The following is a 16786-nucleotide window of genomic DNA, read 5'->3' on the forward strand; positions in this document are numbered from 1 at the left end:
AAGACTTCATTATACCTTAATTATGTCTTTAAAGGCCCTATTTCCAAATACTATTACATTATGAGGTTCTGGGAGTTAGGACTTCAATGTATATATTTTCGGAGACACAATTCAACCCATAAAAACATGACAATTCGGTATCTCTAGGGTGAGGCTAGGACACCAAAATGTTTTACCAGCTAGGTGTGAGGAAATGGTATTTTTTATAAAGACTCAAGGGGGCATTTGGAGGGTCCCCCAAGAGGCATTAACTAAGTGATACTTGATGATCTCATTTTGACCCTCCTATATCTGCAGGGATCTGGGTGACTCCTTGTGACTGAAAGGAGAACATCTTATTTGTGCAGAGAAGGAAAGGGTTCCGATTACCCTGAAACATAAACCTCTTTCCCCCCGCTTCCCAGGCTCATGATGACTTAAGGAAATGAGCAGATGTTTGTAAAACGTGTAGCCCTGTGTGTGGCATAAACCTATAGTTTTCTTGCCTTGCTCTGCCAATACTAAAATGGTGGTGCCAATCCACAGAGGCATCAGGGAAGCATTGTGGGAAATGATACCAGAGTTGGCTTTTAGCAAACCGTTAACCAAATGCCTGGCTCTGCAGTTCTCCCAAGTTTAATGTATTTCCCTGATGTATCAGTAAGGATTCTTTGATCACAGGCAAAAGGAATGGGTTCTGACTAACATCAGCAGAAAAAGAGATTACTAAAAGGATATGAGATGACCCAAGAGAGGGATGGGTAACCAGGCTTAAATGATAAAAAAAAAAAAAAAAAAGTGAATCAGGGTGAATCAGTGGGATACCCCTAGGGACCACTTTCTCACCCAGTTTTACCAAGACATCACCATTGAAATGAATCAACTCTAGCTTTCTATTTCATTTGTTTCCCTATTGTGGATCCATCCACTTAGCATCTGCTACGGTTTAAAGGTTTGTGGTCCCGCCCCCAAATCCATATAGTGAAATCCTAAAGCTTACTGCAATGCTATCAGGAGGTGGGGACTTTGGGGGTGATTAGGTCATGAGGGTGGAGCCCCCTCATCCATTCCACCATGTGAGGACACAACCAAGAAGCTGTGACCCAGAAGAGGGTCCTTGCCCAGCCCTCATAGACAAAGATAGCATCAATGTCTCAGGAGAGAGAATCCAATTGGCCTACCTTGGCCATATCCATAGCCCTTGGCTTGATTTGTTGTCCCTCCAAGACTGAGCAGATGAGCAAAGAAAATTAACCCCCAAAGGACAATGGAGCACTGGCCCCTTAGGGGAGGAAGGTTTGCGGGCTGTGACAACAAGCAAGCATGTGCCCACTACACCCACTATTTACCTACACACTGGCAGAGCCTAAGTATTGGTTCTCCCAGGCCATGTAGAAAGTAGGGGTAGGACTTGCTGTCTTAATAAAACTGGCCTCCTTCTGCCCCCAAGTAGAAGAAACTACAGAGGACTTTTTTATCTGTTTCTTGGCCCATTCCCCCTCCCTACCAAGTTGATTTTATTTTTCCTGGAATGATATTTAGATCTCAGAAGAGCAGAACAACAAGGCAAGTCTTTGCTGAGGCATAAGTCATAGGAATGAGAGGCGGCTATGACAAATTGAAATGTCAGCATTATTAGCAATTTTGCTTAAAGCTGTTTGATACCGATTTAATGATGACACAGGAAATGGGGCAGATTTGCCCTGGAAATGGGGCAGATTTGCCCTGATAATGAGGGATAATGGGCTAAAATTACAGTAAGGGAAAGGGAGAATGAATATTAGACCAAGTGTCCTAAATGTGATAACTCTGGAGTCTTCCCGAAAGAACGTGCTGAAATGCCTGGGGAGACTCAAAGGAGGGAAGATATTTAACGTGCATGTGGGTTATAGGAATCCGCATCAAAGACATGGGGAGGTGGCCACCTGCTCATTTCCTTGTTTAACTGTGTCTCACAACAAAGTTGTGGAAATCAAAACTGGTGACTAGTTGGCTGACTTCCTAATTCATTCCCTTTTATGTGCATCAAATTTTGGCCTTGGAAATACTGGGGAGCACAGGAGATCTGTAAGGAAGTGTGTAGACTACAAGGTCTTGTCAAGACAATATTCTCTTTTTTTTCAATTTTTTTAATGTTTATTTATTTTTGAGAGAGAGCAAGAGCGAGTGGGGGAGGGGCAAGGAGAGAGGGAGACACAGAATCTGAAGCAGACTCCAGGCTCTGGTGTCAGCACAGAGCCCGACGTAGGGCTTGAACCCACAAGCTCTGAGATCATGACCCAAGCCAAAGTTGGATGCTTAACCGAATGAGCCACCCAGGCGCCCTGACAATGCTGTTTTTAAAAACCGTTATATATTTACAAATTTCTTCATTTAGTAGGGAAGCTGCCACTGGTGATTTTTCTGGTGATCTGAGTTTCTGCACTTTCTACAAGTAGGGAGCTGCTTACTTTGGAATAAAATCCCTTTGGTTGGGCAAAATCACTAAGTGAGACCATTACCTCCATAAGATGAAAGCAAGCAATGATAAGTTATTTTTCACATATGTGCACACACACGAACATACGTGTGGAACCTGCAAAGAACTGGGATGGGGACAGTGATGGTGGGGATCTAAGGCCTGTACCCTGTATCCTCTCTCCAGGTCCCCATGCACACTGGATCTTGATTACCTCCGGAGCATTCAGCAAAGGTTTGCTAATTGCTGAAGTCTGACATTAGCTGAGTATTTGGAATGTTAATATGGAGAGCCATGTTCATACTTCCAGAGAACTGGTTCTGAAGACAAAACAATCCAGACAAGCAAGTTACTAGACATTTCTTCAGAAAAGAGAGTATTCTGAAGCAGCAGATGAACTCTGTGCAGAGTATAAGTGCCAGTATGTACATGTGGAAAAGGTCGCCCCTCGTTGGAGAATTCCAGAAATTACTTGTTGAGGGATCCTGGGAAAAAGGATAAATTTGTTCTTCCATTCCAGACTGAGGGGATTCTGAGACATCAGGGTCGGCACATAAAAATCAGCCTAATTTTTACTTAACGTTTCAAGCGCTGTGTCAGCTACCCATGTTTTAGAATTCATCTCATTTGGGATGGAAGCAGGTAGTTCGGTGGAAGCCTGTTAAAGCAAGAAGTCACTTTTAAAGTGATACAGAGCCTTCTTGGTGCGACTGGGTGGCTTAGTCGGTTAAGCGTCCTTCTTTGGCCAGGTCATGATCTCAAGGTTTTTGAGTTCGAGTCCCGTGTCGGACTCTGTGCTGACAGGTCACCGCCTGGAGCTGCTTCAGATTCTGTGTCTCCCTCTCTCTCTGCCCCTCCCCTGCTCACGCTCTGTCTCTCTCTCTCTCTCCCTCTCAAAAACTGAATAAACATTAAAAAAATTTAAAGTGATACAGAACTTTCTTAAAGATCTTGTTTAATTAAAACTATATTAATGTGCATTAATCTGTTGATCTTTGATATGGGTCCAGGGTGTCATCTTACAGTGGTTTCTCTGTTGACTGAAATTCCTCATCATCCTTCCCATAGAAGACCTCATCCCACACTTCCAACTCTAGGAAGGGTCAGCCGAATATGGACAAGGGGCCAAATCTGGCCCACCCCTTGTTCTTATAAATAAAGTTTTATTGGAACACAGCCTTAATCATTCATTTCGTTTGTGGCTGCCTTAGTGCTGTAATGGCAAGTGTTAAATGGTTGCAATGGAGACCATATGGCCCATGAAACCTAAAGTAGTCATTATCTGGCCCTTTATTGGGAAATTCTGATCTGTACTATCAGTTCTGGTTTTGTTTAATGTGTGGTAAACATTTTAAGACACATTAGAAAGGCTCTGACTGCAGAATCTGTCCAGATTTCTGAGGGTTCTTTTTTCCACTAACATTTTACAGTCCTCTCACAGCTAATCAGAATAATTGTTGAGGCTTGCTCTCATACAGTGTTTCCAAAGCATTAACTTAGTTTTCACAGAAACAGCTCTTTTTCTTACTGCACTCATTTTTCATCAGTTTACACAATATTCCACTAAATAATGTAATTACAATAACAAGTGCAGCTGGCAGAAGCAGGTCTGGGAATAAACACAACTGACTCTTGGCAAGCAGACACCTCAATGAGCAGAGAGAAAGGTAAGACTGTACAAAACAGCTACTTTGCAGGAGGCCATGGGCAGGCAACAGTATGTTTTATAAAGGGACTGGACTGAAAGTGTTAATTTGGTAAGTTTGATAAATGGATGTCAATCAGGTAAGCTTCTTCCAATGATGTTCTTTTATATAACATCTCTCATTTCAGGTGTTTGTCAATTTCACAGGTATAATTTTGTCACGGTTATTTGACAAATTCCTGTTTTCTCTGCTAGCCTGTAAGGTATGTGCAGACTTTGGTATACCGTTCTATCTCCGCTACCTAGCACTGTGATTGGCATATAGTTCCCGCTCAAAAAATACTTCTCGGATAAACGACTGAATGGGAGCAGGCTCTCCTACAGTGAGCCACCCTAAAACTATAGTCCAAATATCATGAAAGCTGCAATGTTTCATCAAGTAGTGGGGGGCTTCCATTCCCTTTCCTCTTGCCCTGACAGCCCCTGAGGAAGGGTCGGGCTTTACCAGGGGGAGGGGGCAGGGAGAGGAAGGGGAGATGTGTCTCTGATTGTGATAGCTCACTTCCAAGGCGGCCTGAAGTTTCACTATTGGATGTCTGGATGAAGGCAATGGGTTTAAGCCAAGATGATCATTAGCAATTTGCATTCTGTAATCCATATCACTCTTATATCTAGCAGAAATGAGAAACTTGCTTCTAACTGGAGAATTAAATATTGATAATGCCGATCTGCTCGACACCATCTTTCACAAAGCTGGCGCCGTAATTTCAGCGTTTTCTGAAACTTCGGTCATTTGCATTCCAACGTCACAATTTTTGTCATAACTGCAGGCACTCTGTAACATTATGTAGTTAATATTTGTCTTTCAAGCCACTCGTTTTTAACCTAAATCAATGTATTTGCCAAGGAAACTTTGTGTTGCCTCTGTAATTGGAAAACCAGTATCAGTGGTCATAATAAGAGTTAATGGGAAGAAAATAATCCCATTCATATCTAACAGTTATTACGACCCTCTTCTATACTAGACAGTGTTCTAACAAACTCATATGCATTCATTATTTTAATATTTGTGTGGGCACACATATGCAGAGACATCCAACTTAAGAAATATGTGCAATTATGTCCATTTTACTAAGGAGGCATTGGAGGTCCAGAGGATTTCAGCAACCTGCACAAGTAAATTGCAGTCTAGATTTTCATCTCAGTTGGGCCTAGCTCTAGGCCCCTAGTTCTTAACTACTGTATTTTGCAAACAATGTTTTCAAAGTCTAGATAGATGCTTCAGCTGCTGCAGGCTCCCAGCCTGAGGTACACTCCCTTTTTGTTAAAAACAGGGCTCAGGATGACTGAGATACTTGTTAAAGATACTGTAGTTTAAACTGAGAGTTTCTCATTGACATAAAAAGGACTGAGAGAGAATTGAAAAGGGAATTACTTGGAAAGTGATTTGACTAGCTGTTTACCACCTGAAAACGGTGAGTCCCACACAGGGCGGGTGTCTTACACTTTGCAAAAAGCTGAGCTAGACATGGGGGGGTGGGTGGTAGCAAATCTACTTCCTGGGATCCTCTGCCTGGCTCTCATCTCCCAGTTTGGAGGGTATGGTACACATCCTTGGGGATATTTACTCAACTGGCTACGACTCTCTCCCTGATGATCAAGTCCTCCTCAGCAGTTGGCCCTGGGTAACTGAGATTTATTTATCCTGCTTCCCTGGACACCGCTGGTTGGACCAGAGTGAACTGAGCAGGAGTGAGCCAATCAGAGGCTTTCTCCAGGAATTTGTAATCGGGAGCCATTAACAGTACCCATACCTGCAGGATCTGATACGGCATAAACCTTAGGGGCTGAATGGTGCCACATGCTTAAAAAAGGTAAAGAGATCCTTTACCAAAAGAAAATTCCAGAGTGAACCCACAAGGAGCACTGAAGATGAGGGAAGAGGAAGAACTGCCTGAGTTCTCATAGCTCTCTGATTCTAAGCTCCTTGGGAGGCCTGCTTATATGACGTTTCTGCTTAGGCTAGCCTGTATCAGTCTTACTGTTTCTTAGCTGAGTGAGAGGCAGTTTTCTTCTAAATATACTACCATGCCATAACTATGAAATCTGTCCTTCAAGTTGTTGTTTAATGTTGGGAGTTGAGTGGGAATAGATACCCCCAAATATCCGTATTCGCTGGTCTGGTATTCCTAGCAGGAAGAGGCATGAGGGAATCATTGGCAATAATACTATATTAACAACCTAATATTGCTGATTATGAGGCGTACATTTTTTGAAGTGCTTTTCATAAGTAATTTCATCCAATCAATAATCCAGTGAGAAAGTATCCCTATCTTATACCCAGGGAAACTGAAGCTTTGAGGAAGTAGGGCACACTTAGAACTGAGATATGAACATAAGTCTATAACTAGAGCTCCTAACCACCCCCAACCACTCCTCATACTGACTCCTGTGGTATCCGTTTGCCATATTGCTGATAAAGATTTTGGTCCATGAACATATACTGATTCCCCCTAGGAGCCAACCCCTTGCCTGCTTAGTAGTGTTCTGACCAAATATGTTTACAGTCCCCTGAACCAACATCTGATACACTCAGCACAAAAGGTCCCTTTGTAACCAAATATTTTATATGAATGCTAATAAATGTGGTCATTTGATCCCCTACCCTATGACCACACCATTTTTCTACCTGGTAGATCACTGAGGGAGACGAAGGACAATGAGGTCATATAATTTCTCTCATAGTTGTTTATTTGTCCATTTGTCATTCCAGATGCCAGAAAGGTAAATGTTGATGGTTGGGTTATGGTAACTGCACAATTATCACTACCCGACTTGTCATCAACCACCAGTGATGCTGAGACAAGCTGGTAAATACAGCCCATAGTGTCAGGAGCTTAATGTACAGATCTCATCATGGTGACCTCTTGGGAAGACTCCCCAACAGAACCCATTGACAATATGAAATGTAAGCTCAGAGGAAGGCTCATTCAAAACTCAGGATGGAGTAATAAACAGGTTTACTATTCTGTGGTTTGTTCACTGGGAACAGGAGTAGTCCAACAGCCTTCCGAGAAGGGCAGATCACTGGTCAGGAATAACTGGATGATGTCCTTCTCTCGGGAAGGACAGGTGCTAGAAAGCTCATGGACAGTATCTCTGGGGCTGACCTGGGTGCCTGGGTGCTGTCAGTTACCTGACACTGAGGGGAAATGAATAAAGACTGCATCCAGGCCCTGTTCCAAAGAACATAAGGCAAAATACAAAGAGAGAGCCAAGCTGGGTAGAAAAAGTAGAATGGGGAGATGTGATCTGTGAGAAGCTGGCAGAGAAAGCATCTGTGAAATTCCACAAGCCAGAGTTCAAGCACTTGCTGTTGCTTTAGATGTAACTCCCAGGGCCACGTGTGGAATGAACGGAGCACTGAAAGGAGCCTACAGGAAACCAAGACCATGAGGGACAGAGAGGGCCCACATGGATTCCTTTTGTGGTGGATTCTATTGGGTGATTCCATCAAAGATACCTACAACTCCTGTTTACCATCAGGTGACAAGGGGCCTGTCCCCTGGGATGACTCCTGGCTGCTCTGGCCAATCACTGAGATCCCAGAACAGTGGGAGTGATTGGCATAGAGTTCGCTAACGTGGTAAAAGAGAACGTCTACAGAAAAGGCTTCCCTCCAATCAAAGTCAAGAGCTATGAGGAAAACCCTCCTCTTCTCCTTCCTCTCTGATGAGAATGCCATGTAAGGAAGAGATGCTTGACCTCATCTTAGAAGAAGGCAAGAAAGGCCAAGACAAGCACAGAGATTCCCAACCACTGTGGTAACACCGAAAGTCCACTGAGTCAGCCCCGACACCAGGAGGTGATAAAATGTTTTTATCTTTAAATAATGCATAGCCTTTCTGTATTGGCAGACTCTAACATCCTAACTGGGAAAATATTAAAAAATTTTAAAAATTTATATAATTTTCAAGAGCGTTTCCCAGAGTGTATTCTTGAGCCAAAAATTGTTGTGTGGTGAGATGATTTTACAAAACGTTGCATATTATATCCACCTCTGTGTACTTCATTTTTGCAAAAAGGCTCTGAGAAGTCCTTCGGTTATGGAAAAAAAAAAGTTTGACTTTCTCCAACTTTTTAAAAAATCAGAGAATTAATTACATCAGAGAATTTTGGTTTGGATTTATAATATATCATAGAATATGCAGCTCAGAGTCTATTTTTGAAGAAAAATTAATTTAGAATCTGTAAGAAACAGAAAGGAGAGCAGAAAAGCAGGTCTGGGATATGCTGATCCCTACAGTGTTCACATGCACAAAACAGAAGGAGCACCTGTATCTTTCTGCATTATCTGCTATTTCCAGGAGGCCAAAAAAAAGGGATGCATTTCACAACTACCCACTTGTATCCCTGAATTCTGAACATAACAGAATGAACTAACGAAGAAATATGAACTTGACAACATGCCCATGGTCCATCCAGTCATCTTGTATGGCAAACCTGCAGCTTGCTTGCTATATTTAAAATATATTTTTTAAAGTGTGGCTGGCAAGCACTCTTCAGTGATGATGGTAACTAAACAGATACTTAATTTTCTCCCACTGGCCCTCTTTCTAACAACAACAACAACAAAAAAACCGAGAGGAAAATGCATTTCACTGAGATGGTCAAGTAATATTAGCATTTGAAAACAGAACCACATTTCTTTTAGGGACCCTAAAAAAATGAATTAAAAAAAAGCAATCACTTTAATCAAGACAGTTCTCTTTTCAGGTAATAGAGGGGCTGAGTACACACATAAGACAAGAAGAAAAGGCGGTAGGGAAGAAGGAAGGGAAGAAAATGAGAGAACAGGAAAGGAGGAGACAGAGTAAATATCCATCGATGTCAAAGGCCAGACAGCCAAAGTAATGCTGGGAGTCTCCCAGGAAAGAGCTAGACTTAAAAGCATTCCCTTTGGCTCCCTCTCTCTCTGCCCCTGCCCTGTTCATGCTCTATCTCTCCCTCTCTCTCTGCCCCTGCCCTGTTCATGCTCTATCTCTCCCTCTCTCTCAAAAATTAATAAACATAAAAAAAATTTAAAAAATAAAAAAAAAAGAGGGGCTCCTGGGTGGCTCAGTCGGCTGAGCATCCAACTTCAGCTCAGGTCATGATCTCGCGGTTTGTGGGTTAGAACCCCGCATTAGGCTCTGTGCTGACAGCTCAGAGCCTGGAGCGTCCTTTAGATTCTGTGTCTCCCTCTCTCTCTGCCCCTGCCCTGCTCACGTTCTGTCTCTCCCTCTCTCTCAAAAATAAATAAACATAAAAAAATTTTTTTTTAAATAAAAGCATTCCCTTTGGGATCATTAAAATTTTGAACCACATAAGTGTGTATTCCATCGATTTAAATGTGTTTTCTATTGATTCAAAACATAAATGAGTTAAAAATATAAAAACAAAAACTACAATAGCAACAAAGAACAAAGCACCGATTCGCGATAGTAGAGATAATTTTATAATGGCTATCAGAGCCACACTGGGACTAAACCATATGACCCATTATATCAAACCACTGCTTGAATTTATTTAACAGAGTGTAGTGGGCTCCATTCTTGTTCCTAAACCACACCCCTGTTGACAATGTCCTCATCAAGGCAAAATAATAAATCCCTCAAACTGCACACAAGCACTTCATTACCCCCTGCAGCCCTTAATTTGCCAGGCGAGTCTCATTTGCAATAGAGGATTCAGTATTATCTTAATTCTGAGGAATTTATCAGGGATCCCAGAGACAAAAGCACACATTCCTCTTATCTAGCTCTGACCTAGTTCTGGCCATCGTCCTCATCCAAACAGGAAGAGAAATCTGAAGTTGCAATACATTATTTACCAGGATGAACCAGTAATTCAGACTGCAGGGAGAAGCCATAACAAAGCTCAGGAAAGCTTAAGACATCTTGAAGGGTATTTTACGAAGGACGGTGGCTAATGTAGGCGCAGGTACTCAGGAGCGAAATGGGTATAGATGAGAGGTTAACGGACAGGGCTGTGCCGGTATACCACATAAAATAAATATGCATAAAAGAAGAAGACATCCACAACCCACTTTCTCGGTTCCATACGACCAGATTCTGTCTTACAGAGGATGCAACAGACCTGATGCCAACAGCAATTGCAAAATGAAAATAACTCTACAAATCAGTGTCATCCAAGACCAGCATTAAGTAAATGCTCTGAAAAGTTACAAGGCAGTGTATAAATGGCATTGGACCGGTTTAATGAATTATTCTGAGGCATTAGATCCCTTTGAGCACAATGGTCCCCCAACCCCCAAAACCTCACAGTTAGGATTTTGAAAGCAGCGGATTCCTCTAGTTTTTATAATAACACAGAAACACAATTATAAGGCGCACTGTCCAGTAAAAGTTGCCAACTTCCGTCAGTGACATTAAAACTAGGCCACTTATGACTTCAAAGTCATCCATCCAAAACATGAATACATTTTTAAAAAAAATACAAACAGGAGGAGTAGAGACAATCCTGATATTTCTTAAAATACCACATCCATGCCAAAAAGAATATCAACCATGATACCATGAGAACAGGACAATGCCACCAAGCTAAATGTATAAGCGAATCATTCTCCCCGTGTCGATGCGTAACACACTTGAGCACTGAGAGTTTCATTTTTAAGAAGGTAAATAGCATATGAGGTTTAAAATTCTGTCTCCTTCTTCAATATACACATATGCCACTAAAACTAAAAGGTCTACAGAGGACTTGAATTCTCCTGGAAAATGCCCTTGACATATTAGTGACTCACCCACCCCCAGTTAACAGCAAGAGAGCATTTTAGCCACTCAGCAAACAGCCTGGTATTCACATTAAGAAAGCAGCAAGACATCCTTTTGACCTTTGTTATTACTTAGACCTCGTGTTGTACATAAAAAGAGTACAATGATGTCAAACAAATTCCAGAAGAGAAGTATTTATTGCTGAATCTAAATCAAAAAATCCATATCTACTATAATGGCACTTCAAAAGAAGATATACTGTATTTACCAGCTCAATCAATACTAAATTAGCTGGGATAAATATTTTCAACTCTACCAGTCTTAAGATGAAGCCCGCTATTTAGAACCCTGTGTCTTGGGAGAGACAGGAAATTTTTGCTTATCATACAGAAACAAGAACCAGGAAGTATTTTACAGGCAGGTGCACCTACCCTTAGTTGCTCTCTTTCACAATTCATCTGTTGTCTTGAAGCCTACAAAGGGAAAAAAAAAAAAAAAAAGAGGGGAAAAAATCAGCAGGTTCTGCACCAAAACAACATGAAAGAAAATGGAAAGTTGCTTCTAATCACTCGGTTCAAAGGAGACCCAGGATTAATTAATTATGTATTTAATTTTTTTTCTTTAGGTCTAAATAGCCTGAGTTTCACGTGGATTTTCAATCGTGTGATCCAGAAATACAGCTAGGATGAGCCAGAGTCTTCAAGAGGAAGGAGGACAGAGATCCCATAGAGGGTGAGGGAAGCAAAATCTTCCCCGGATGAAGGTTCCTGTGGTGTGAAAATCCCTCATGCCTTAATGGTACAGGCATATTCTTCACTGAAGGCCCCCCCGAGACAGTTGGGGACAGGCACCAGCCATCACACGATGTCTCCTCCCACGACAAGGACCAGGAGCATCACCTACATGCCTTGGCAAATGGGATCCATTTTATGGTCCAGTATTAATCAGATGGTAGCTAAGGCTCCATATAACTGTGTTGGGGGATTTCTGAGGACAATTCTTGTATCAGAGAAAGAAATTGATGAATTTGTGATACCCACCATAAGCCCAAAGAGGAGAGATTCATGATACATCTGCCAGGCATCGATCATCCTTGCCCTACCAAAATGTGCTTCTGAAAATCAAGGATGCTTCTTCAGAGTGACCACATAATGCATTGTCCAAACGGGAAAAATGCATGTGAGTGAAAGGAGAGGGTGGGGTGACATTAATGACAATGCCAGCGACAGCAGATGTGAAGTGGGAGTGGAAGGCAAACCCTGACATATGGCCACTCTACCTCTGTGGGGACTGGCTGACTCTACCTTCCGCTTAGATAGCGAGGCTGGAATAAAATCTAGGTCTGCATTCATAATTATTCTGGTTATTTCTCGTTTTTTTTTTTTTTTTTCACCAATGAAGCAACCCCTGACTCCTTGCATCTGACACTATATTGCAAGTTTTTGAAACTTTTACTAAAGGATAAGAAGGTTTAGGAACTGACTTTTGATGTATATTTTATGTATTTTGTACTGAGAGTTTCTTTCTACTTTCTCCAAAACAAAAACAAAAACAAGAATCTTTATTTTGGGATATGCCAGAACCCAGAATCTATAAACTGGTGTTTTGCTATGCCCTTTAACCCAGAAATATCACCTCTGAGAATAGCACCGAAAGCAATAAGGAAAGATATACACAAATGTTTATTTACATGTCAATTAACTACAGCATTATTCGTGAAAAGAAAAAAAAACTGCAAGTATTAAAATGTGCAATAATGGTAAAATTAAAAATAAATTATAGTACATTCACACGATGGCACATCATGCAGCATTTGGAACCATGTGAAAAAACGGAAACGGAAAATGCTCAAAAGGCACTATTTAGTTTTTAGGAGAAGCAGCTACAGAGGTACATACATGTTACAATCTCCCTTTTGTTTTAAAATTTTACAGTAAGGGGCACCTGGGTGACTCAGTCAGTTAAGCATCCAACGTGGCTCAGGTCATGATCTCACAGTGTCTGAGTTCGAGCCCTGCATAGGGCTCTGTGTTGACAGTTAGAGCCCAGAGCCTGCTTTGGATTCTGTGTCTCCCTCTGTCTCTGCCCCTCCCACACTCTCGTGTGCACTCTCTCTCTCTCTCTCTCTCTCTCTCAAAAATAAACATTAAAAAAATTATTAAAAATATTACAGTAAAATAGATCATTAAAAAGAAGGAAGAAAAATAAAAGAAAGAGGAAACATTGGGAGGTAATATTCCAAAATCTTTTTAAAAATGGGTACAATTCTATAAATACACAGAACACACACACACACATACACACACACACACACACAGTGGATTATACACTAGAAAGAAGTGACTTTATGGTATGTAAATTTTATCTTTGTAAACTGTTAAAAAATGAAGTGGGGGAAATCCACAGACAGAAAGCAGATTAGTAGTGGCCAGGGGCGTTGGACAAAAAGACACGAGTGATGGCTTCATGGGTTTGTAGTTTCCACTTGGGGAGACGAAAAAGCTCTCAAACTAGATAGTGATGGTTACACAATATTGTGGATGCATTTAATGCCCCCAAGTTGAATACTTGAAAGTGGCTAAAATGGTAAATTGTATTTTATGTTTTTTCTCCCCGCGATGAACTAAATGAAGGTGGTGATGAGGTTCTGGGTCTGGATAAGATGTCATAAGCACACCTCACCCTGTGTTCCCCACTCAGTGCAGATGTTAAGTCTGAGTAGAATGCATACAGCACCATCTGAGCTTTCTGCAAGGCAAACAACTACAGAGGGAGGGGGCAAGAGGAGAAACAGCAGTGGGTTCCGCCCCCTCCTCCTCACCAGCATCCCCTGGCATGGATGCAAGGCGGCCAAAAACCCAGAATGAAACATCAAAATACAGACAGATAGAGATGTCCAATAATCTGGGGGAGGCAAAGCTTCTCTATGATCTGAGATGCTCTGGTCCCAGAAGGTGGGGCAAAATCCCACTGATTTTTCTCTGTCCTCTCCCATTTGGCCACAAAGGCATGCTGAGTCACAGGACTACATTAACAAGGTGAAAAAGCACCAACTTTGTGGCTGGAGGACAAGAAAGAAGAGCCCCGGGAAACAAAAATACTTTGAGGATCCTGGAAAGAGTTTGGAAGGAAGGATAGAGTTTGGGGAAATGACATCATATAGAGCTTTTGTGAACTCCACACTCACACCTGAGCCACATGTGTAGGTATATGACCTACACAGATACCATAGACTTTGAGAAATGAACGGGACAGATCACTGCTCGGGTCCCAGACTTGCCACTGGGATGTGCACACACGATCCAACTATTACAGCAAAGACTATTGACAGCAGAACTTATACTGGAAGCAAAATCCACAGAAAGAAGGTAAGAACTTTCAGCCTGAATCCAACTGGATCAATTGACTGCCTGCTGACACAAGAATATCAACAATTTCCACAGGACTGAGGTAAAACCCAACATCTTATAACATTAATATTCAACATACTCAGGATATAACCCAAATTACTAGGTATACAAAGAAACCAGAAAATCTAACCTCACATGGGAAACGACATTCACAGGCACTGACCCTGAGATGACACAGATGTTGAAATGGTCAAATAAAGATTTTAAGTAGCTGTTATAGACATGTTCCAACAAGGCGCCTGGGTGGCTCAGTTGTTAAGCATCGGACTTCGGCTCAGGTCATGGTCTCACAGTTTGTGAGTTCGAGTCCCACATTGGGTGAGCACGAGCTCTGCGTCGGGTGAAAGCAGGTGAGCCCTGCTTCTCTCTCTCCTCTCTCTCTCTCTCTCTGTGTCTCTCTCTCTCTCTCTGTCCTCACTCACTTGCACCCCCTCCCTTTGAAAAAAAATGTTCCAACAAGTAAGGGAAAACACAGATAAACAAATGGAAAAAAAATAGACAGTGTTGGCAGAGAAATAGGAGATACAAAGAAGAACCAAATGGAAAATTTAGCACTGCAAAAACAATAACCTAAATTTAAAAAAAAACACATTAAAAACTCAGTGAATGAGTTCAAATGTAGAATAGAGATATAGCAGAAAAAACTCCATGAACTTGTATACATATGAATAAAGAAGCTTCCAATCTAAACCACAGAGAAAGAAAAATAAATTTAGGGACCTACAGAATAATACCAAAAGATATAACAGTGATATCACTTGAGTTCTAGAATAAAGATACACAGTTCACTGCAGAAAAATTATCTGAAGAAATAATGACTAAAAATTCCCCACATTCAGCAAAAGATACAAGCCTATAAATTTAAGCTCAGCAAACTCTAAAGAGGTAAACCCAAAGAAATTCACTTCCAGATATAATCAAATTGCTGAACACTGGGGGGAAAAAAAGCAAAAACAAAAACCAAAACACACTTTGAAAACAGCCAGAAACAAATGATACATTATTTGTAAGAGAACAACAATTCAAATTACTGTGGATTTCTCATTTAAACAAACATACAAAAACCAGGAAGGCCAAAAGAAGGCACAACATGATCTTTTTTTTAAGTATTGGAAGAAAAGAAGTGGCAATCCAGAATTTTTATTCCAATGAAAATATCCTTTAGAAATGAAGGGGAGATATTAAAGAAATTTAAAAAAAATCATCAGCAACAGACCCACTCTCAAAGAATTGCTTATAGAAGGTTCTCCAGACAGAGGGAATATAATACCAGAAGAAAATTTGGACATTATAGAGATGTTCCAAAGGGGATAGTGAAGCATGAGGGTAAATATAAACACAATAGACTAGTCTACTCCTCTTGAGTCCTTTCAAAGATGTATAATGACTGGAAGCAGAAAAGTTAGAAAACGGTCTAACACGATTTGCAGTGTACCTAACATAAACCCAACATAAAGAGAGAAGGGTAAAAGGACACATATGTCAGTAAAGCTCCTACATTCCACGAATAAAAACAGTAAAAAAAATTTTTTTTGAAGAGGGCGCCTAGGTGGCTTAATCAGTTGAGCATCTGACTTAGGCTCAGGTCATGAGCTCACGGTTCATGGGTTCCGGCCTCACGTCCGGCTCTGTGCTGGCAGCTCAGAGCCTGGAGCCTTCAGAGTCTATGTCTCCCTCTCTCTGCCCCTCCCCTGATCATGCTCTGTCTCTCAAAAGTGAATAAAGACGTTAAAAAAAATTTTTCACCAAGTTTCCACACTCCAGTTGAAGCGGTAAAACATTGATTCCATGTTCACTTAGAGAAGTGTGGTATGTCTGTACTGTAATCCTTAGAGTAACCATTTTAACAACAACAAAAATGAAAAATACACAACAACAAAAAGCAATATACACCAAAACAAACGATGCTACATTAACTGAATGTCTGTATACATAAATAAAACACTGCAACCTAAAGCTCACATTATTTATACAAGAATTAGCTGAAACAGACCACATATCTAAATCTAAAACAAAATGGGAGATTGGATTAAAGAGTGATGATGATACTTTTTTCTTAATGGTTCGCTGTACTTTCCAAAGTTTCCTTTATGTCATGCATGACATTTATAATCAGAAAAATTTTAAGTATCAGTGGCTTGCAGAAATGTGTGTTTTTATTGTTATTGTAACAGTGGTAGTTTTCATTTTAATTAATTTAATAAACTGATTTATCTAATACCAAGATGAATATGTTTAACATCTGTCTTCAAAACTCAGAAGGGTTTGTCAGACACAGAGAAGCACAATGACATTTAAAGAAACAAGGAGCCTACCGACATAAATAATGTAAAGGGATGCCATATTATAATGTTCCTATTACAGAGCATATCAAATGCAAAATTCAACAGTAGCCATGAAAATAGCTATGTTGTCCTTCAAATGAAGCAGATTAAGGAAAATGAGATTTGGAGATAATGAAAAAGGACATTTTGAGTAATGTCTATAGTGGACATATGGTTTTTAAGTTTTTGTTTTG

The 16786-nt window shown here is 40.8% G+C and overlaps 1 protein-coding gene across 19 annotated transcripts in view; it reads right to left on the reverse strand.

The window, feature by feature from the left end:
• The window catches only part of RBFOX1 (RNA binding fox-1 homolog 1), a 1461670-nt gene that overhangs the window by 583567 nt on the left and 861317 nt on the right, over positions 1-16786 (reverse strand). For all 19 annotated transcript variants that reach the window (XM_042921406.1, XM_042921400.1, XM_042921398.1 and 16 more), the window contains one exon: positions 11290-11331. In XM_042921406.1, coding sequence (XP_042777340.1) covers positions 11290-11331 — 42 coding nt within the window. The remainder of the gene's footprint in view (positions 1-11289; positions 11332-16786) is intronic.

Source organism: Panthera leo, chromosome E3, assembly GCF_018350215.1.
Source record: "Panthera leo isolate Ple1 chromosome E3, P.leo_Ple1_pat1.1, whole genome shotgun sequence".
Taxonomy (NCBI): Eukaryota; Metazoa; Chordata; class Mammalia; order Carnivora; family Felidae; genus Panthera; species Panthera leo.